General features: G+C 36.2%; 1 protein-coding gene across 2 annotated transcripts in view; it reads right to left on the minus strand.

Annotated features, from left to right (window-relative positions):
• LOC105466630 (nei like DNA glycosylase 3) overlaps nucleotides 1-21,862 on the minus strand; it is a 53,158-nt gene that overhangs the window by 23,318 nt on the left and 7,978 nt on the right. For both annotated transcript variants that reach the window (XR_978333.2, XM_011715694.3), the window contains exons 2-5: nucleotides 17,482-17,594; nucleotides 4,111-4,245; nucleotides 3,610-3,823; nucleotides 81-155 (exon numbers count right to left, since the gene is read on the minus strand). Coding sequence is in view for 1 of the 2 variants with exons in the window: in XM_011715694.3 (XP_011713996.2) it covers nucleotides 81-155; nucleotides 3,610-3,823; nucleotides 4,111-4,245; nucleotides 17,482-17,594 (537 nt within the window). In the remaining variant the exon portion in view is untranslated. The remainder of the gene's footprint in view (nucleotides 1-80; nucleotides 156-3,609; nucleotides 3,824-4,110; nucleotides 4,246-17,481; nucleotides 17,595-21,862) is intronic.

The raw sequence follows: 21,862 nt of genomic DNA on the forward strand, positions 1-21,862 counted from the left end.
GCTTTCACATTTTTTGGTGCAATCCAAAAGGAAACCACTGACATTTGACATTTTACATAGTTGAAAAATTTTGCTCTTACCCTGTAAAAGAGAATGCTGAAATCACGTATCATTTTCACAAGGTGATGGGTCTGTTCATCCGTTAATTGACAAACCTTAAAGTGGAAAAAACAGTGGAGCCCAGTTTCATGACTTGCTCATTACTGTAAGAAATAATATGCCTTGCCAATTCTGTGAAAGAGAACTGTAAATAGATTTTGAATACAGTTGACCTTTGAACAACATGGGTTTGAATTGCGAGGGTCCACTTATACGCAGATTTTTTTTTCCGCCTCTGCCATCCCTGAGACAGCAAGACCGACCCCTCCTCTTCCTCCTCAATCTATTCAATGTAATGATGATGAGGAGGAGGATCTTATGATGATCGACTTCCACTTAATGAATAGTAAATACAATCCTTACGATATTATTTTGTTTTTTTTAGAGACATGGTCTCACTCTGTTGCCCAGGCTGGAGTGCAGTGGCGCCATCATAGCTCACTGCAGCTTCAAACCCCTGGATTCAGCCATTCTTCCGCCTCAGCCTCCCAAGAAGCTGCGACTGCAGGCGCAGACCACCACACCTGGCTCTTACAATATTCTTAATAACAATTTTTCTCAAGCTTACTTTATTGTAAGAATACATATGTAACAATAAAACATACAGAATATGTGTGAACTGTGTTATCAGTAAGGCTTCTGATCAACAGTAGACTATTAGTAGTTACGTTTTTGAATAGTCAAAAATTGTATATAGATTTTCAATGGGGGGTGGTTAGCACTCCAGTTCCTGTGTTGTTCAAGAGTCAATCGTATATGCATATCTTCTAGAGCTCTATTTCTCACGGATCTATTTAGTATCATTAACAGTAATTTTATTTTGAACTGATAATATTACTGACAAAAACACGATTCCTATTTATAAATTTTAATTATAAATTCAAGCATTTATTGAATATTTATTCTGTATGAGACGCCTTCAAAGTCTCAGCATTGTGTATCAGACACCTTGAAAGATCTTGCTGGACTCGAAAAAAAAAAATTACCAAGAACAATATAAAACAGAAAGAAGGGAAAGGAAAATAGGCACAAGAATAGATGACCACCAAGGTCACGATCGAGCTTTAAAAAAGATATGCATTTATATACATGCATTAATATCAAAGTACTTATTAACACATGGAAGAGCTCAGACACAGACCTTACTGAAGAACTTTTTTCTGACACAGCCTAGCATAAATCTCAGTGTTACCCTTGTAGAATTATTATTTGGCACATGTGCTATCAATGGTAATCCCAAAAGAAACCGTCTGATGCCTCGTGCTTGTTGTCTGTGTGTGAATATGACCCTTCAACGACACAGGTTTGAACTGAGCAGGTCCACTTAGATGTAGATTTTGTCCAGTCAAACATGGATGAAAAATATAATATTTGTGAGATGTGCAGCCTGCATGAGCGTAGGGCTGACTTTTTGTATAGCAGTCTCCCTAGGGCCAACCACAGGACTTGAGTATGCGTGGATTTGGTAAAGGCAGTACTGGAACTGATCCCCTGTGTATACCGAGGGAAGGCTGCATATAAACAGACACATACATGTACAAAGAAAATCATTTATCAGTGACTATAAAAGTGAAAATCTAATCAACATAGTCATCCTGAAAGTATTATAAATATTCCTCAGTTGTTCACTTAAACTTTAAAACTCGCATGCATCCAAAGCATTTATTACTTTCCATATCTTACATACTGTATTAAGTCGCACCTTGAAAGGTTAAACTGCACTTTTTCAGTAATTTTTGTACACGTGCTTTTAAGAAGCCAATAGGTAAACTTCAGAATTTTTTTTTTTTTGAGACAGAGTCTCGCTCTGTTGCCAGGCTGGAGTGCAGTGGTGTGATCTCTGCTCACTGCAACATCTGCCTCCCGGGCAGTGATTGTCCTGCCTCAGCCTCCCAAGTAGCTGGGACTACAGGCGTGTGCCACCATGCCCAGCTCATTTTTGTATTTTTAGGAGAGACGGGGTTTCGCCATGTTGGCCAGGATGGTCTTGAAGACCTCTTGACATTGTAATCCACCCATCCTGGCCTCCCAAAGTGCTGGGATTACAGGCATCAACCACCGTGCCTGGTCAATGTCATTACTTTTTAAACCCCCAGGCATTATGGGTAAATTATCTTTTCCTAGATGGATGGCTGGCTGGATGCAGAGATAAAAAGTAAATTATCCGTGCATCACAGATAACAACAATACCCTGGGTTCTTTTTTTCAAAAACATCTTTCATCGAGGTCTAAGTGATTTTTAAAAAGCTCACTCTTGTTAAAGTTCTGTTTCATTACTTCCATACTGAACTCACTTGTTCCAAGTATCAAAAAGCAGAATCTAATCTAGACCTATCATTACCTGGCTTCTTTTAAAGCTTAATTCCTACTAATTTTGGTATGACTAAAACTATCTAGTAAGTATCTACGCAAAGTAAACAAATAACCTGGGTTTATGTAAATATTTATTTACTTAATAGAGTGTTTATGTAAATATTTATTTAGTTAATAATTTAGTTAATAGAGTGAATTATGTACAAAATAATTCAGCTAAAAGAGCTAAAAAATTAATTTAGTTAGTAACAACAGGTCTTGATAAAAGCCCTAATGTAGAGGTCTTTCCTAGAAAAAAATGTATGTATTCTACCTGGGTTTGGGTTCCCACCTCTCTTACCCTCTTAGAACATTGCCGTATTCGTCGCCATTCCCTTTTCTACAGGTGGAACCTCTGCCCTTCAACCACTTTTTTTTTTTTTTTTTTTTTTTACAACATATAAATAAGTTCAAGTCTCTCCAGTTGTAGAACAAGAAAAAAACAAAGTAACAAACTCATGTCTTGTCCTGGTATCCTCTCTAGCAGGTCAATATTTTCCCTTCACTCTGGCCTATGTGAACAAGGGCTCTGCATTTTGTTTCCATTTCCTCACTGATCACTTATTCCTTGGACCCTGCTGCCTGCCTTCCACTGCTATCCTTACACTACAACAGCAGCTTCTAATGTCACCAACAGCTGTAATCAGGAATACACGAATGTGTGCAGAACATGTACTTAATATGCCAGAGAGAAAATAAGTTGTGAGTTAGCTCATTCACATCTTCCACAAATATTAATATGTAATGCCTACCATACACCACAGGCCACGTTCTAGATGTTGGGATACTTCAGTGAACAAAGCCTTGTTTTCTTTTGAGACTGTGTTCTAGGAGAAGGAGACAGCTTTTAAACCATCAGGATAATAAGTAAATAGGTTATGTTTGAAAGGGATACCTGGTATGGAGAGAACAAAAAGCAGGGCAAGTTAAGGAAGACTGAGAGAGTGAAATGTGGAGAGGGAGGGTGTGCACAAGGCTACTGTACGTGCGGTGGTCAGAGCCGGCTGCACCGAGAAATTGACCTGGGTAGACGTGGGAAGCGGGACACCTGAAGTTTGTGGAGACTGTGTTACTGCAATGCAGAGTTAAGGCTTCCACATTGGCTCCTTCACAGTGCTGAAAACTCAAGAGATAATTTAAAAAATACTTAAAACCTACTTTAACAGCTGGGTGGAGACCACTGTCAAAGAGAGCTTCATTTTTGATGATGTTCCCTACTCCAGGCAATACGTTCTGATCCATTAGCACATCACCTAGCATCCGGCCTTTCTGTTTCTTAACTTCATTTTCCGCTCTCAAGAAACTAAATTCAGGTGAACATACATCTAATTCTTTCATCATTCCTACTCTCCGTTGGCTTTCCATTGAGTTTCTATAGAAAGGAATACAAAACACATTAATCATAAGTCTGGTTATAATTTCACAAAGTGCCATTTAAAACGAGCTTTGCTGTAAGCACTTTATGTTAATCAGGGTATAAGAGTTAGATATGCAAACAACAAAGATCTTACAAATTATATTATCTGAAGGCTTCTTTAAAATGAGGTTTCATCAATTACAAACTATTTATTTATTTGTTTCTTTAGTCACACATGTGACATCCCAAACCATGCTCTGCAGTACTGCAGGTTAAGTACTTTTATTTATTTCTTTTTTTACCTGAGTTCAACTGATGAGTCAAAGAAACAAATCAAATCTTTGGTGAGCTGCACTTCCAAAACAGGAGAAGCTCCATTTTTATATTTACACTCAAGTGGATTAATCATGATGGAGCCTTTCATTCCAAAATGAATCCTGAAACAAAATCAAACCCATTTTTGAGTGGCAGAAAGTATATCATTTATCAAGCTTTTTCCCTGTACTATCATTTTTTTGGATTATAAGCAAACAAATGTTAGTCAGGATAGGCACTTTTAAAGGGCAGAAACCAGTAGTAAGATTATTATCTATTTTTCTCTCATGACTTTGTATCCTTATAAAGATAGAAGACATGACAATCAGTTTTTCAAGTCAAAAGTAAAATAACTTCTCAGAGAAATAATAAGGTACCAACACTAAGCCCAAGAAAATACACCCCTGCTCCTCTTTTCTTGTCAGACGAAGTATCTTTTATTCACGGAACAGTCTAGCATCTCTTGGCATTTTCTCAGATTCAAAGGCTTGGGATGAGATAAGGCTAAGTTTAAGTTGCCTATATTTGTGTTTTCATAAATTCTACAAAGCCACTAATATTCAAATTCCTTATTTCTAACCACAGTGGACTGGAAATATTTACCTATTGCAAAATAATATCTATGGTTTAAGACACTCTCTCCCCCCTTGTTTTGCACTAAGAAATGAAACAATTTTTTTATTTTTGCAAAATCTTATGTATCAAAAAAAGAGAGAGAACAAGTCAAAATACTATTGTCTTCAATTCTTTTCATTTTCTTTTACCTTTATATGTATTGGGAAGAGGAGATTTATAAATATTGACGGTTAAGTTGAAAGCCACAATGCAGTGATGAAAAATTCATAACCTTTCAGATTTTATAGGATTGATTAGCATGTCCAGTTTTTTTTTTAAAGTAGTTCTGTAAGATCTCTGATGATGAAGATCAAAAATGATTCTCAAGATGAAATACTGTGTTCCACCTTTCAAATCCTGCTCCTTATAGCTTTGTTGAGTTAATAAATATGGCTCTTTTGGCAGCAAATGTTACTGCTCTGTGCTTCTAATTGCGAAGCACCATGTTATAGTATTGTACAAGGTTAACCAGCCTAACTTTAAAAATGTGGGTTTTAAACTCTGTGTGCCCTGCTATCAATCATAAATGCATTTTGCATGCCCCATAGTTCTTGACAGGAAAAATGTGTGCCTGTAAGTACTCCATAATTTAGCTTACAGAGGTGCAACCCCAGTGAAAGGTGTACAACTGTCATGCCCAGAAGCCATCATATCTAAAATCTTTTCAGCTGCATGGCTCATAAAGTGGATTCTAAATCACTTTCTATAATGAAACCACATCCACATAAAAAATCTCAAAGGTTAAGACCCAATTCAAATGCAGGAGTAGCCCCAGCAAGAACCTTAGATCAAATAAGTATGGCTCTGTCTTATAAATCTATTCATTTTTAGGAAAAAAGTGCATAAAATGTTTACTTTATTTTTATTTATTTTGTTTTATTCAATAGTTAGATATTATAATTGAGCACCAATAAACCAACACATCTCATGGGTTTATTACTAAGTACCTTTGATCTTAAACTACAAAAAATATATCAGTATTATGAAAATATTTGAGGCAGAGTAAACATCTATACTGCAACAACAATTGATACTGATTTTTGTTTTAAAACCAGTACATAGGCCCATACTACATAAAGAAAAGACATTTTTAGGATTTCATTTGCTTTTCAAGATTCCTTATAATTAATTAGTTCAGGAAAATTTTATCAGATCCTTATTTCTATTTCAAGCTCCTTCTACCAACGTAAAAGGTTACCTGAGACAATTCATTCTGCGTAATAGAAGTCTACCTGCCAACCACAGTTGCCTGGTCCAAGGGTGGGCATTAGGCTTATCCTGAACAGGTCTCTGCCGTTTTCTCAGATCCTGTGCCTTTGATACAGTTGATTCAGAAATGGACACCTGTCCCAAGCGAGATCCATCAGTATCCAAGCTGGATTCATCAGTTTTTCTGATAAATTTAAAGATGCAGGACCCAGGGAGATCCTGTTAGCATTAAGAGATCTAATATGAAAGCTGTCTCTGGGGATGATTCCCAACGTGAGCCCCAGCAAAGCAAAGGAAGGTCTCTCTGCAGAGAGGAAGACTACAGAAGATTTCGGTGAGGAACAGAGTGAAGAAATGAAGAGAATCCTAATGGCTTTTAGTCTTTGCTTGCTCTAGTTCTCCTTGAAACCTGTCTGTATTCTCTTCAGGTTTTGTAAGATACTCCATATGATTTTTTAAATTTTAAAAAAGTTTTTGGTACCAAAGTCAACAAAAGATAATAAATAATTATTGAATTTGCTAGAGTTGGGCTTCTGTCACTTGCAACCAAGTTCTAATATGAAAATTGTGCCCAAACTAAAAATTCAATTAATAGTAAGAAAATTCCTCTCATTAGAAACAGCTTCCTAAATAAACTAGTAAATAAGCCCTGATCCTATTTTAAGAATCAGCTGTATTCTCCCAGCTATCACTGTCAGAATAATCTGAACATCCTTAAGCAAGCACAAACAGCATAAACAAAGCAGTACTGTCACAGTTTCACATTAATGACAACTACATTTTGCAAATAAGGCAATTGCCTATAAAAATTTTCAAGTGATCAGAAGTGTCCTAAGGGTAATAAAGAGTGTAAAATGTAGAATATAATAGTGTAAAACCTATGCTGGGAATTTGAAAAAAGAGAATGTAAAAAGATACAGTTTTAACATAGCTAAAAAAAAAAAAAAAAAGGAGTTCTGCTTCTACTTAGAATACAGAAGGCTGAAAGTGAACATAGCTACCACTCCAACAAGGATAAAAAAAAAATCACATTATCTACAAAATCATACATTTTTTTAAGCCCATCAGAGACATGGGATTGCAATGCAACCAGGTAAGCTACATTCCAAAATGTGACAAGCCCCTCCATGGAAAGGAAAGTCAGAATACACAAATTGCTTCACCTATGGCAGAGCACAAGAGGAAGAGAAGGCTACTATACAAATGGGAAAGCAGAAAACTGCACAATTTTCAACAAACTTTTAGATACCGAATGTGGGCTGGTGTGACAGTTTAGAATCCCTGGAACTCCAGACACAAGGAGAGTACACACTCGTGGGCCCATGTGAAAGATACGAGTGACAGCAAGAAACCTGAAAGAGCTGCTCATGCTGGCATGACCTCTGTCTTCATGAAACTCTGTCTGCTTCTTGGACACTTTTTTCAGACGAAGCCAAAGTCTTTTTAAAAAGTCTTTAAGCTTCTAGGGCCAAGGGAGAGGTAGAAACAAAGATCGTATCTGTCCTTGAGGGAGGAACAGGAAACTTCCTCTGCCCAGACAATACGTCTTATACTGAATAACAACCATAAGCAGTCTGCCACAGGAGAGCAGCAGGAAACCCTTCGGCCACCCAGCCCAGGCAAAGGTACCCTGGCCTGTTGAGGGTGAGGTAGAAGCAAAAGTCATCTGTCCCTAGAGTTGAAACAGAAAATCGGCTTTGGCACAAAATACTGTGATGATACAAAGAGAAATCCGCTCCCACTAAAAGAGAGGGAGGAAGCTCTCAGACCCAAGTACACCCACAGATGCAAGGCAGAGCTTGGCTGCCATAGGAGGGCAAGCGACAGTAACCCTAAGAAAACTGCGACCTTGAGTTCTACATACACAAAGGCCTGCCCAAGTCTCAAGCTAGTCCAGAAGTAAAAATCCCCACTATCTCCATCATGAGCCTCCCACTAAGTCACAAAGCAACAGCAGCCTACATGGTGGAGAGGTAAGAACATGGAGAGACTTTCTCTGTGACGTGAATATGCAAGATGTGCTGAAAGCTGACAGTCGAGCAGCAACAGAGAAACCATCCACTGCCAACCCAGTCCACACACAAGGCATAAAGTAGCAGTAGCAGCTGGAGTTTTGAGTTGTTGGTGCACTGAAGACAACCCAAACAAAGCAAAACTCAAACCAAGGTCAACTACTTTACTAGACTCACTCAATCCCTGACACTAATGACTAATAGAAGAAGCATGACTGTTTCTGAGCTTAAATATTATTTAGCTCTTATTTGTCTATATATGGTGTCTGGGATTTAGCTTTTCGTCTTCTATAGACAATGTCTAGGATTCAAAAAAAATTATAAGACACACATATATATACAAAGATTAAAAAAGTATCAAGAGGTAAAGATATCAAGAGATAAAGCAGTCAACAGAGCCAGACCCAAAGATGCACCAGATGTCAGACCTATGAGACAGGTGATTTAAAAGTAATGTTAAATTAATTTTAAACTTAAAATATTGATTCTTAATCAAATTTTATATTGTATGTTAGTTATTAATATGTTAATGATTTAACACATGTAAGGATCTAGTATAAAGGCACTTGAACAGGTGTGATATTTCAGCAGAGAAACAAAAGTACATGACAGCAGGGATAAGACATTTCTTCAATAAGCAGACCAGCAGACTGCACAGAGCAGAGGAAAGAATAAGTTAACTTGAATATAGATTAATAGAAATTATCCAAACCTAAGAAAGAGAAAAAGAAGATGAAAAAGATAAAACAGAGCATGTTCCTTAAATATGCCTGGAGTTTTCTTTCTTGAGAGGTTTTAGACTATCAACTCATTTAAAACTTAAAAAAAAACCTCGTATTATTTACTTTTCTAGAGTAGGTTTTGATAATCTGTGTCTTTCAAGGAATCTGTCCATTTATTTTAGTTGTTGAATTCACGGACATAAATTTGTTATGTAATATACAGTGTCCTATTTCTATTCAAATAACAACTTGAGGATCTGCAGTAATGCTCCCTTTGTCATTCCTCATAGCGTTTATTTGTGAGCTGTATTGTCCAGTATGGTAGCCACTACCCACATGTGGCAAATGAGCACTGGAAATGTGATTAGTTCAAATTAATGTGTACTCTAATTATAAAATACACAGCAGATTTTGAAGACTTAGTATAAAAAAAGAATGTTACATAGCTTATCAATAATTGTTTATATGTTGAAATATTTTGCATAGGTTAATAAAATACAATATTAAAATTGATTTCTTTTTGCTTTAGTTAATGCGGCTATTGGAAGATTTTAAATTATATATGTCTCCCATGTTTACACTGGACTGCATTGAGCTAAAAGTTTATCATTTTTATTACACTTTTCAAAGTACCAATTTTTGGTGTCATTCATTTTTATTATGCTTTTCAAAGAACCAATTATTTGCTTCATTGATTTTTTTCTCTATTGCTTTCATTTTTAAATTCCATTGATTTCTGTTCTTATCTTCATTATTTCTGTCCTTCTGTCTGTTTTGGGTTTAATTACTTCTTATTCTTCTAGTTTTTTTATATGGAAGCTTAAATCTTAGAGAATTTTATTTATTTATAATAAACATTTAATGCTAGAACATTCCCTCAAGCATTGCTTTAGCTGTGTCCTATCAAAATATGTTCTAACTTCCTTGGTGATTTATTTGACACATGAGTTTAGAAGCACAATGATGTCCAAATACTTAAAATTTTTCAGCCAGGTGCAGTGGCTCACGCCTGTAATCCCAGCACTTTGGGAAGCCAAGGCAGGTGGATGACCTGAGGTCAGGAGTTCGAGACCGGCAAGGCCAACATGGTGAAACCCTGTCGCCACTAAAAATATAAAAATTAGCCAGGCATGGTAGCAGGCGTCTGTAATCCCAGCTACTCAAGAGGCTGAGGCAGGAGAATCACTTGAACCCAGAAGGTGGAGGCTGCGGAGAGCTGAGATCGCTCCACTGTACTCCAGTTTGGCCCAACAGAGTGAGACTGCATTTGAAAAAGAAAAAAAAAAAAAGAAAGAAAGATTTTTCTAGGTATCTCAATAATTTCTAGTTTAATTCTGTTGCAGTCAGGATTCTTTCAGGATGTCAATACTTTTAAATTTGTTAAGACTCATTTTGTTGTCCATAATCTGGTCAATCTTGCTGAGTGTTCCATGTGCACTTGAAAAGCAGTGTTGTTGGGTGGAATGTTCTCTACTCGTCAGTTAGGTCAAGGCGGCTGATAGTGTTGCTCAGGTCTTTTATCCTTAATGATTTTTGCCCACTTGTTCTATCAGTTACTGACAAGAGAGTGTTGAATTATTCAACAATATTAGTTTCTCTTTGCCCTTTCCATTCTAGCAGTTCTTGCTTTACGTCTTTTGAATTTCTATTAGGATTACTATATTTTCTTGATGAATTAACCCCTTAATCTTTATTTAATGTCCTTCTTTACACCCAGTAATATTCCTTGATCTGATAACTACTTTGCTTTTATTCTAGCTACTCCAGCTTTTTTTTGATAAGTGTTTCCATAGTATTTCTGTTTCCATCCTTTTATTTTAACCTGCATCCTTATATTTCAAGTGGTTTTCTTATAGGCACGTTATAGTTGGGTCTTGTGTTTTTATTCAGTTAATTTCTGCCAAATAATTGGGATGGTTAGATTATTTACATTTAATGTGATTTTAATGCTTTGATTTAAATCTACTATGTTACTATTGTTTTCTATTTGTTCCATCTGTTCTTTGTTCATCTTTTAATGCCTTCTTTTGGATTGAGCGTTTTTAAAACTTACATTTTATCTCCATTAGCAGCTTATTACTTTTACCACTTTTTGAATTTTTTTTTTAGTAGTTGCTCTAGGTTCTATAATACACATCTTACACTGTGGTAAGTGTAACTTCAAATGATATGCAAAACGTATATTGCAACAACCTTAAAGTAGTGTACCATCATTTTCCTATCTCATTATTTGTACTACTGTTGCAATGCATTTTTACTCTGACATATGTTATAAAGTCCACAATAAATTGTTATTATGCTTGCTTTAGATATAGAACATAAAAGAAAAACATCTTTAAAATTACTTCCAAGTTTCCCATTCCCAGTTTTTTCTTTCTGTAGATTCAGATTTCTATCTGTTATTATATCCCTTATGCTGGAGAGACTTTTAACTTTTCTTGCACTGTAGGTCTCCTGGTATTACATTCTCTTAGTTTCTTTGTTTTTTTTCAAAAGAGTCTTTATTATACCTTCATTTTTAATAGACATTTTAGATGCATTTAGAATTCTGAGTTGAGAGGTTTTTCTTTCAGCAAACATTGCTCGGTTGTCTTCTGTCTTATACAATTTTTGTAAATGTATTTATTAGCTTCATTCCTTTGTATTAATTTGTAATGTTTCTCTGCTTCCAGCATTTTCTCTTCGTCTTTGGTTTTTAGCACATTGGCTAGGTATGTGTAAGGGACATTTGGTTTGGTTTGAGGTTCTTTTGCTTCTTGGATCTGTGGTTTGTTTAGAAAATTCTTGGCCATTTAAATCCAAAGATGTCTTCTGTTCTTTCTTTCTTCTAGGATGACAGTTACAAGAATGTTAAATTATGTAACCTTGTTCCATAGCTTTGTTAATCCTGCACAATTCTTGGCCATTATTTCTTTTAAAAATGTCTTCAGTTTTGTTTTTTTCTCTTTCCTTCCTGGAACTCCAAATATGTTAGACCAGTTGATGTTATACCAATAACAAATCTACACAAATGTTCTGGAATATCAGATAAAACTCATTTGGAGGCCATCATTACCCTAATACCAAAATTAGACAAAGGCAGTAACAGAAAAATAACACTATAGTGCAATACCTCTCATGAAGACACATGCAAAAGTGCTCAATAAAATATTAACAAATTGAATCCAGAAACATATAGAAAGGATAATGTATCATGACAAAGTGGAGTATATTCCAGGAATGCAAGGCTCATTCAAACTTTAAAAATCAATCAATGTAGAATTCCACAAATAAACATATGAAGAAAGGCAATATGAAGATCTCAATAGATGCAGAAAAACTACTTGAAAAATTCAACAAATTAGAAATAAAAGGGAAATTTTTTGATTTAATAAAAGAAAATAAAGCTAATATCATAGACAACAAGACAAACTTATTTGCTCTTACCACTACTACTCAACATCATGCTGGGGTTCCTAGCAAGTGCAATAAAACAAGAAAAAGAAATAAAAGGCATATAGGGTGTGCGGGACAAGGCGAGGGAGAGTATTAGAACAAACACCTAATACATGCGAGGCTTAAAACCTAGATGACAGGTTGATAGGTGCAGCAAACCACCATGGCACATGTATACCTAGGTAACAAACCTGCACATTCTGCACATGTACCTAGAACTTGCCCAGTATTTTTTTTTTTAAAAAAAGGCATATAGATTAGAAAGGAAAAAATAAAACTGCTTTAGTTCACAGATGATATGATTATCTACATAGAAAATGCTAAAAGTATACAAGAAAAAGCTACTAGAACTATAATGAGTTTAGCAAGTATATTAGTCCCTTTTTGCACTGCTATAAGGAACTTCCCTGAGACTGGATAATTTATAAAGGAAAGAGGCTTAATTGACTTGCAGTTCCACATGGTTTGGGAGGCCTCAGGAAACTTACAATCATGGTGGCAGGTGAAAGGGAAGCAAGGACCTTCTTCAGATGCCAGTAGGAGAGAGAAGAGAAAGAGAAGGGGGAAGAGCCCCTTAAAAAACCACAGGATCTAGTGAGAACGCACTCACTATCACAAGAACAGCATGGGGGAAACTGCCCCCATGATCCAATCACCTCCTTCCCTCGACACATGGGGACTACATGCCCCCCACACGTCAACACGTGGGGATTACAATTCAAGATAAAATCTGGGTGGGGACACAGAGCCAGATCATATCAGCAAGGTTGCAGGATACAAGGTCAATATACACACAAAAATTGTATTTCCATATTCTGTGAATGAACAATTAGAAAGTCAAACTTTAAAAACATACCCTCTACAATAGCACCAAAAAAACTCACTTAGTTACAAATGTAAAATACATCCGAATCTGAAAATTATGAAATACTGATAAAGAAATGAAGGAAGATCTAAATACTTATTAATGTATACTGAAAGAAACGAAGGAATAATACTTCTTAAAATATACTGTGTTCATGGAGTGGAAGACAATAATGTTAACATGTGAATTATCACCTAATTGATCTATAGATCCAACACAAGGCCAATCAAAATGCCAGAAAGAATTCTGTAGAAATCAACAAGCTAAGTCTAAAATGTAGAAAGATAACTAAAATAACAAAAACAATTAAAAAAAAAAAAGAATAAAGTCAGAGGACTGACACAACTTAATTTAAACTGACTTTAAAGCTACTTTAATTAAGACAGTGTATTACTGGTGAAAGGACAGACACAAAAAATGATAAAAGAATATCATTTTATCTGATATTCTTCTCAATGGAGAGTTCAGAAATAGACCCACACATATGTGGTCAACTAATTTTCAACAAAGTTGCAAAGAAATTCAATGGAGAAAGGATAATCTCTTCAACAATGGTGCTGGAAAATACACACGCAAAAAGACAAAGTCAACTCCTGCCTTGTACCATATACAAAAAAGAACTCAAAATAGATCATAACCCTAAACAGAAGAACTAAGTCAATAAAACTTCCGGAAGAAAACAAACAAGGAAATCTTGATTAATTTGCATTAGGCAAATATTTCTTAGACTGGTCACAAAAAGTATGAATGAACCATGAAAGAAAAATTGGATAAATTAGGTTTCATCAAACTTAAAAGTTTTTAATCTTCAAGAGACATGGTTAAGAAAATGAAAAGAAAAGCCACCGATTGGGAGAAAATACTTGAAAAACATGTATCTGATAAATGGCTTACATCTAGAATATATAAAGAATACTATAACTCAGTAATACTAAAATATATCCAATAAAAAGAGAAAAAATTAATAGACACGTCACCCTACAAAATACACAAACAGCAGATAAACACTTTGCATCAGATATCATTAGTTAGTAGGGAGAAGAAAATCAAAATCATAATGAGATACGCTGTACACCTATTAGAATAGCTAAAATTAAAACGACTGACAATACCAGATGCTGGCAAAGGTGCTGAGTAACTGAAATTCTCATACTCTGCTGGTAAGAATGCAAAATGGTACCACCACTTTTAAGAACAAATTGGCAATTCCTCTTAAAGTCAAACATATACTTACCAAATGACTTAGAAATTTTTTTTTTTTTTTTTTTCTGAGACAGAGTCTCGCTCTGTCGCCCAGGCTGGAGTGCAGTGGTGCGATCTCCACTCACTGCAAGCTCCGCCCCCCAGGTTCATGCCATTCTCCAGCCTCCCGTGTAGCTGGGACTACAGGCGCCCGCCACTGTGCCCGGCTAATGTTTTTTTGTATTTTTAGTAGAGATGGGGTTTCACTGTGTTAGCCAGGATGGTCTCGATCCCCTGACCTCGTGATCGGCCCATCTTGGCCTCCCAAAGTGCTGGGATTACAGGCGTGAGCCACCGCGCCCGGCCATGACTTAGAAATTCTAATCCAACGTATTTATCCAAGACAAGTGAAAATATATGTCCACACATATATGTCATATGTACGTGAATATTCATAGCAATTTTAATACTAAAAACTTGAAACAATCCAAATGTCCATCATCTGATGAATGAATTAACAAAATATGGTACATTCATATAATGGGAGACTACTTAGTAAAAGAAAGTACCACTGATACTTCAAACAATATGAATGAATCTTAAAGTATTATACAGAGTAAAAGTACACTTCTATTTCCCCTAACATGTTATGTGACAGTACAGAAACTATGTTGAAGCTGTAAAACTATTTTATAAGTAGTATATGATGGATTCAATAAAGACATTTCAGCAAACTAAAAAGAATCATTATATTATCTCTTGCATAACTGATTTGAGGTTCATACTCACTTAAACCCCAATAAATTATAAAATCAATCATGTATAAGGCATTTCTAAAATGGCAAAGCCTCCAAAATATCTCAAATATAGTTTCTAGTCTCTGAGCACATATAAGTGCAAAAGCCAGAGGGAGTAAATCACAAACTAGAAACAGCAAATAGTCTTGGAAAAATATATTTATTTATCTATCTATCTGTTTTTTGAATTTTAGTCCAAAATGCCCAGCTATGTCCATTTTGATTAAAATGATAGCTTAAGTGTGAGTGCAGCTGGGTGAACATGCATATAAATATTTGCACACATTATACTGGCAATGTGGCAATATATGCATCCAAAGTTAATAAAGATTATACCTGGTAGTGGAATTGAGAATGTATTATTTTACACTTATTTTTTCATTATTTTTCAGTTTTTTCTACGGAGTACTTGTTACATTTATAGCAAAAACTTCAAGTGACGTTTGTGTTGTTTTAGTTGAAGGGTTACTGGAAAGTGCTCAGAAGTTGTACAGGTATTAATCACACATAATACCACAACAGGGCTCCTAAAATAAATGTATAGCAAATAATTTTTAGTATTCCTTGGCACTATTAGGAGCACTTAAATATATCACTTAGTAGGTAGAGAAGTAATCACTCTCTATTATGTGTCTTTCTGATGTGTGGGTTTTTACAGGGCAGATTCTTTTAGAGGGCTATGCTTGTATTCTACTTTCATTAACAAATGAATCCCAGGAGATTCATGGCCCGACCTGTGAGATGCACATACTTTATAACTAAACTCTGCAGGCAATTTTGCTTGTGAAAAGTTGGGTATCAAGGGAAAACTGTGAGCAACCTTTAAACATGTTTCCTGCTATATGCTCTATCAAATGCAGACGAGCCAGGGTGGGAGAGAGGCAGAAGTCAAAAATGAAGACTACATTTCTATTGCAGGTGCACAGACCTGCAGCCTCACAAAGAGATCATATTTCTTTGAGAGAGTTATCCATTCCTCTAAGAAGCACAAGTTGGAAGTACATTTTTTGAACTTATGTTACATTGTGAAAGGGGAGCAACTGATTTTAGGTTCAGATTCCAACAGCAGATCTGCCACTGACCTTGAATTGTTAGATCCCATAGTTGTTATGGCTGCAGGAAATTGAAAGGAAGCAAGCCACTGCATTTTTCCCACCCATATACTGATACAGGTACTCTCCAGGGATGGTACTAGTTCAATGAGTTTGAAGAAGTGATTGTCCTTGTTTAGAACTTCATGGAACACTTACTGACAGCCCTGCACTGAGAAATGACTTCCCCCTTATCAGTCTGGTGGACAGCACTTGATAAAAACCCCTATCATCTTACAGAAATAAATCTGTACCTAACACCAGAGAATCAATAACATATCAATGTTTTCAACTATCGTGCACAGATTCCATTGTGTACTACTCTATCCAGAGCTACGAGTTTTCAAGCACATCAATATACTACAGCAGTAATGTAACCTGCAATATATCATTCCTGCATGAACAACTAGGCATATGCTGATGTTATCAATTCCAGACTGAGAAAAACCATGAAGTGACAATGTTGTCCAAGGACAGCAGCTGCTGACAATGAAAAGAGAACACCTCAAAGGAAAAGCAATTACATAAACCCTGGATTCCTCTAAATATGTGGTAGATGAGATGCAACAAAGAACAATCATATAGTATCATCTCTTTGTGACAACTATTCACCTCTGTTTAGCATCGGGCTCAAGAATGGGTCTTTTAAGAAGGTGATAACTGTGGACAGTATCTTTAAACAGCACTAAAAACGATTTGAGGAAGCAGTACCAGTTTTTACAGTTGGCAAAAGCTTAGGCTAAACTCAGAAAAGACAGAATGAGATTGGGTAGACATATTAACTCAAAGGCCGCTTTCATTTTCCTGCAAAAATTAAATATGTCATCATGCATCACAATTACATATATTTTGACTTTTTTACCATTAAGTCACCCAAGGAAGTAGGTTGCTAGTCCTTCTCTGCCAGTATATTAGCCATGAATTTCCATGGGAACTGTGAAACAATGGAGAACCTGTTATTTCTCTGGAAAGTTTTTACCTTCTCCAAGTAAATTTCCAAATTCCATTCAAGGCTTCAGAGAAAGCAAGGAGCCAGAAAAATATTTAAAAATCAAGTGATACTTTTAAACCAAACTAGGGCCTGTCACAAATACAAAGTAACCAATGTCACTGAATGCAATACACATTTGGTAAAAACAAGGAGAGACTGTGGTATAGGGAGCTTGGGGACTAGCAAAACAGATGTGTTGCTCTACTACATCTTGGGAAGCTCTGTAAAATGACTGTCTTCCAAGTAATGATGACATCAGAATTTATTCTTCGGCTGCTTATTGATTTCCATGATAGAATTGCAACCTCTCATATTGGAACTCTCTTAAAAACACAGTACTTCCTATACGATTAAATGTGTCACCCAGCAAGCTCCATCTAGCCTTCTATGCATCTTTAAACTTAAGAGAGATAAGATGCATTGTACAGGCTTATCTTACCGGAAAGCTTTTGGTCCAAAGTACATAAAGAGCTCCTTCCCCAAAGTTTCCACGCCACTGTAAACGTATCCATTAAACAGGCTGCTGGCATCATTATTATTCAGTGCAGAAGCCTAGTAGAAAATACATATACACACATAAACACATACACACACACACTCTAAGCAAAATTATAATTTAATTCTTAAATGTGTTTATATTACTTCATGCCCAGCTGCATTCCAATGAGAAGAATAATCTCCAACAAGTCAGGTAATGTAATCGGCTGTTTACATACATTTTGTCAAATTACTATGCAGTCATTTAAAGAGAGAGAGAGGCCAAAAAAATTAAGTGAAAAAAAGTAATTGGCAGACAATCAAAATAAAGTTACTTCCAGGACCATACAGCTCTGTGCATATGAAAAGAAAGCACAGGAATACAACACGAATGTTTTAAAACTAAAAATTGGAATACAGGTTCTTCTGTTTCCAGAAGTATAGCCAAGTTCCCTCAAAGAGTGGTCAGACAAAAACAGCTACAAATGATAGATGATAAAATATGAAAACAAAGTATTTTTAACTACACCAGTGAACTGTTAAGCTAGTATGAGATAATAAAAGGTCAAAACCTAAAAGTGGGAGAGAACCCTGAGAGGTAGTAGGGAGAGTCCTGAAGCCAGCATGTACCCTAAGGGCATTGATTGAAACTAAGGAATGAGAGCTTCAATCTTTATGTCTTGTGAGGGTGCAGGAGATCAGAGATAAAAACCTGGGGCCCCCTGAGTAAGGGTATCTAATTTGAGACCTGTCCTCTTCCAACCACAATGTTAAGAATAAAGAAAAAATCAACTCATATTCCCTTTCCCCCATCAGCCTTGCACAACCAAACAATACATTGTTAGAATTACAATACCTATGCAGAATCCTATAAGATATGTGAGGAAATTATAAACATGAATAAACAGAAAACAAAAATATAAAATACAGGTTCTTCTGTGGGAGAAGAAAAGAAAGGGAGTTTGGTTTAGATTTTAGTAATGCCCTTCTTCTTAAACTGGGTGTTATGTATACTGGTGTTTCTTATGTCATTATTTTTTATTATTTAGATATGTTTTACAAACATTATTTAACTTAAACTCAAAATGTAATAAAAAATGTAAAACTTAAGACATGCATAACTATCATATAAGATAAAACAGGGTACACAGAATTACATCTATGTATTAACTCAATCTAAAGTAATATCCGCATTTACCTCTCACCACTTCTTTGTTTTTCTCTAATGGGCCTAAGGATCCTCAGAAGATTCTGAATAAAACCTTGGTAGGCAATGGGAGTGGGGAAATGTCAAGATATAATTATAAAACAGCTTTAGATATAGAGTCTAGAAACAAGTCACAATTTTTCCTCAGTTTAAAGTGAAATGATATTGTTCAGTGATTCTCAAACTTTTGGTTTTACAGACATTTGTCATTCTAAATGCTTAAGATGGCATGTCCACTCTATTCTTTATTTCACTAAATTGGACTTTGTTAAGATACAGTCACAGTATTTAGCTCAAAGAGAGATAACAGGGAGATAAAGAAAAAAAGATAGAGATGAGAGACATTATTCCACTAAACCCACTCAAGGTTGAAATAGCTACAGTCAATGCCAGAATTTTCCAACTGCCTACAGTTCAGTCGATTAGCTTTATATAAAACCTTCTTTGTTTAAGGACTGGAGAATCAATCACTGGCTTAGAATGTCAGATAAATGCACAGGAGTAATTAAAAATGACAGCAATCACTTCCTGCTCTGCACAAAAAAGAACCTGTTGGAGACGTAGGTTTTTGCCACCATGTCCTCAAAGCTCAGTCTTTGGTTTCCCTTTCTGGGATGAACTCCAGTACCTATCAATAATTATCAAGCACTGGGAAGGCAGGCTTGAGCACTCAGTGAGGAAAAAACACATTTGCCTTGTTTTCATATAAGTCAATCTTTTAAAGCCCTGAATTGAGAAGCACCAAGAATCTTGATGCTTTTCTCCCTAACAAGGGACTTTAAGTCACTCAAATACACTTCAGGCCAAGTATAGATTATGATAGTGGGTTTTAAGGTAGGTTTCCATGACAACCAATCAGTATGTAAAAAGTTCTTATAAACTACCCAGGACACTTTTAAGATGATGATATACAAAACAGATATAGAATTTCGTCTCAATATAGATTAGGTTGTACATTTTCAGGATCTCAGATTTAAGTTCTTATTAACATTTTGAACCCTCATTTATAAGTCAATGATCAGAGCCTTGTTTTCCCACCATTCCAATGTCAACAATCTCTTATCTTTTCCCAATATTCTTTACTAGCAACTTGTTTTAGCCATACCCTGTGAAATCTTCTAGTTTTTCTTAGAGCTCCCAGCAGAGGCCAGGTGATGAATGTTAACCCATTTTATACACACACACACACACACACACACACACACACACACACACACACCCTTCTCTGTCTCTCATATATAGTAGCATTCCCCACTTCTTGGGTAGGAAAGAATTTGCTACTACTGCCACTCCTGTGCTTTAATCTCCTTTACCCCTTCAAGTTTTATAGGTTAAATCTGATGCAAAGACATAAGAATTACACATTAGACTTTGGAGACTTGCGGGGAGGGACAGAGGGGTATGAGGGATAAAAGACTACACATTGTGTATAGTGTGCATTGCCTGGGTGATGGGTGCACCAAAATCTCAGAAATCACCACTAAAGAACTTATCCATGTAACGAAACACCACCTGTTCCCCCAGAAGCCTACTGTAATAAAAATAATAAATTTTAAAAAGTTAAAGCTGAAACTCAACATCTATCTAATGTCTGATAGGCCAATTATGAAATTCTGTGTCAGCTGCCACATCACTGTTTCTCACTGCACCTGGCTGGCTCACTTCTCTTCTTCCAAGATGGGAAACTATCTGACTGGCCTGCACTCACTACTTGTCTTCTCCCTGCCTGGACCTTCTTTCTACTACTTAGTTCTGACTTTACCAGGTTTTATAATGGCTGCTAGCAGAGACAGAGAAATAACCTTGAAACAGACAGTGCTGTCACAACACCTAATAAGATAGTACATGAGTCCCAAATGTCTCATGTGAAGTCTGCTCACATCACCAAGTTAACAGCTTTGGCAAGAACTTACACCATTTAGTTAAAAACACCAAAAGTCAACACCTATAACAGTTCATGTTATTCACTTGGCTTTGTCTACAACAAAAGTGGCACGTGACATCTGGAAAGATGATCCTCCTCCCCGTTAAAAATGGCTGTTTACTTGTATAAACTCATTTTAGAAAAGTTTACTGACCTTCCACTATGTCTCAGGCCTTGTTCTAGAGGCTCGGGATGCATCCATAAATAAAACAACTAAACCAGCTGCCTTCATGGAATTTATGTTCTAGTAAGGGAAAAGAGTAGGCAATAAATACAATAACACAGTATGTTAGGAGATTTGGAAAAGAGATGGAGACGTAAAGGAGAGATCAAGATTGGGGGAGGGTGCAACAGGTTGCAATTTTAAAGGAGCAATCATAATTTCATCAAGGAATTGAAATTTGAGCAAGTTTTAAATAAGTGAGCCATGCTCCTGGCAAAAGGAATGACAGAGCAAAGGCCCTGCTATGCCATGGCCCAGAGAGCAAGAGGAAGAGTAGTAGACAGATTTTCTAATTTTACTCTATCAGTTCTGAAAACTCTGCCAATTTCCTGGGGAAGTTTTCTACTCCATGAAGACAACTACCCCATTATCAAAACACCCAAATTGAATTCAGCAGTACTGCCCCACTGAGTTTTGTTGTAATTGCCAAATGAAAATACCTACAGAAATAATAAGTGTAAAATTTTTTGAACCATTGAACCTCAGACCACCATATGACATACATTTCAGGTGAGATCAATTGAAAAAACAAACAGGAAAAACCTGACAAAAATGAGGGTTCTTAATGGAAACCTCAACTTCTTTTTACCCCAATATTAAAATGCTTAGGACTCCTAATAATGTTTATTAGGAAGAGACACAAAACCAGCCGTCCTGATTTCTACCAGAGATTTTCCCCCAGGGAATTCCTATGTGATAAATGAGCCTATAAGATCCTGCCTCAAGATTCTGTAAAATCTACACTGTGGGGAATATGGTTCCATGTACAGTTTATGAAAAGCACAGCTGAAACATCTCCCATAACCAATGCTGGGGGATAGGCATTTTTTTAAAAAGTTTTTATTTCCAGGATTTTACGCCTCAAGGCATCAAAGGTTATCCTGGAGCAGACATCTATATCTGCAAATCTGCTGTCATCTATCAGAGATTTTAGCAAGTTCTAACCATGGTGGACGGGCACGGTGGCTCACGCCTGTAATTCCAGCACT

Source organism: Macaca nemestrina, chromosome 3 (assembly GCF_043159975.1).
Source record: "Macaca nemestrina isolate mMacNem1 chromosome 3, mMacNem.hap1, whole genome shotgun sequence".
In the NCBI taxonomy this organism is placed as follows: domain Eukaryota; kingdom Metazoa; phylum Chordata; class Mammalia; order Primates; family Cercopithecidae; genus Macaca; species Macaca nemestrina.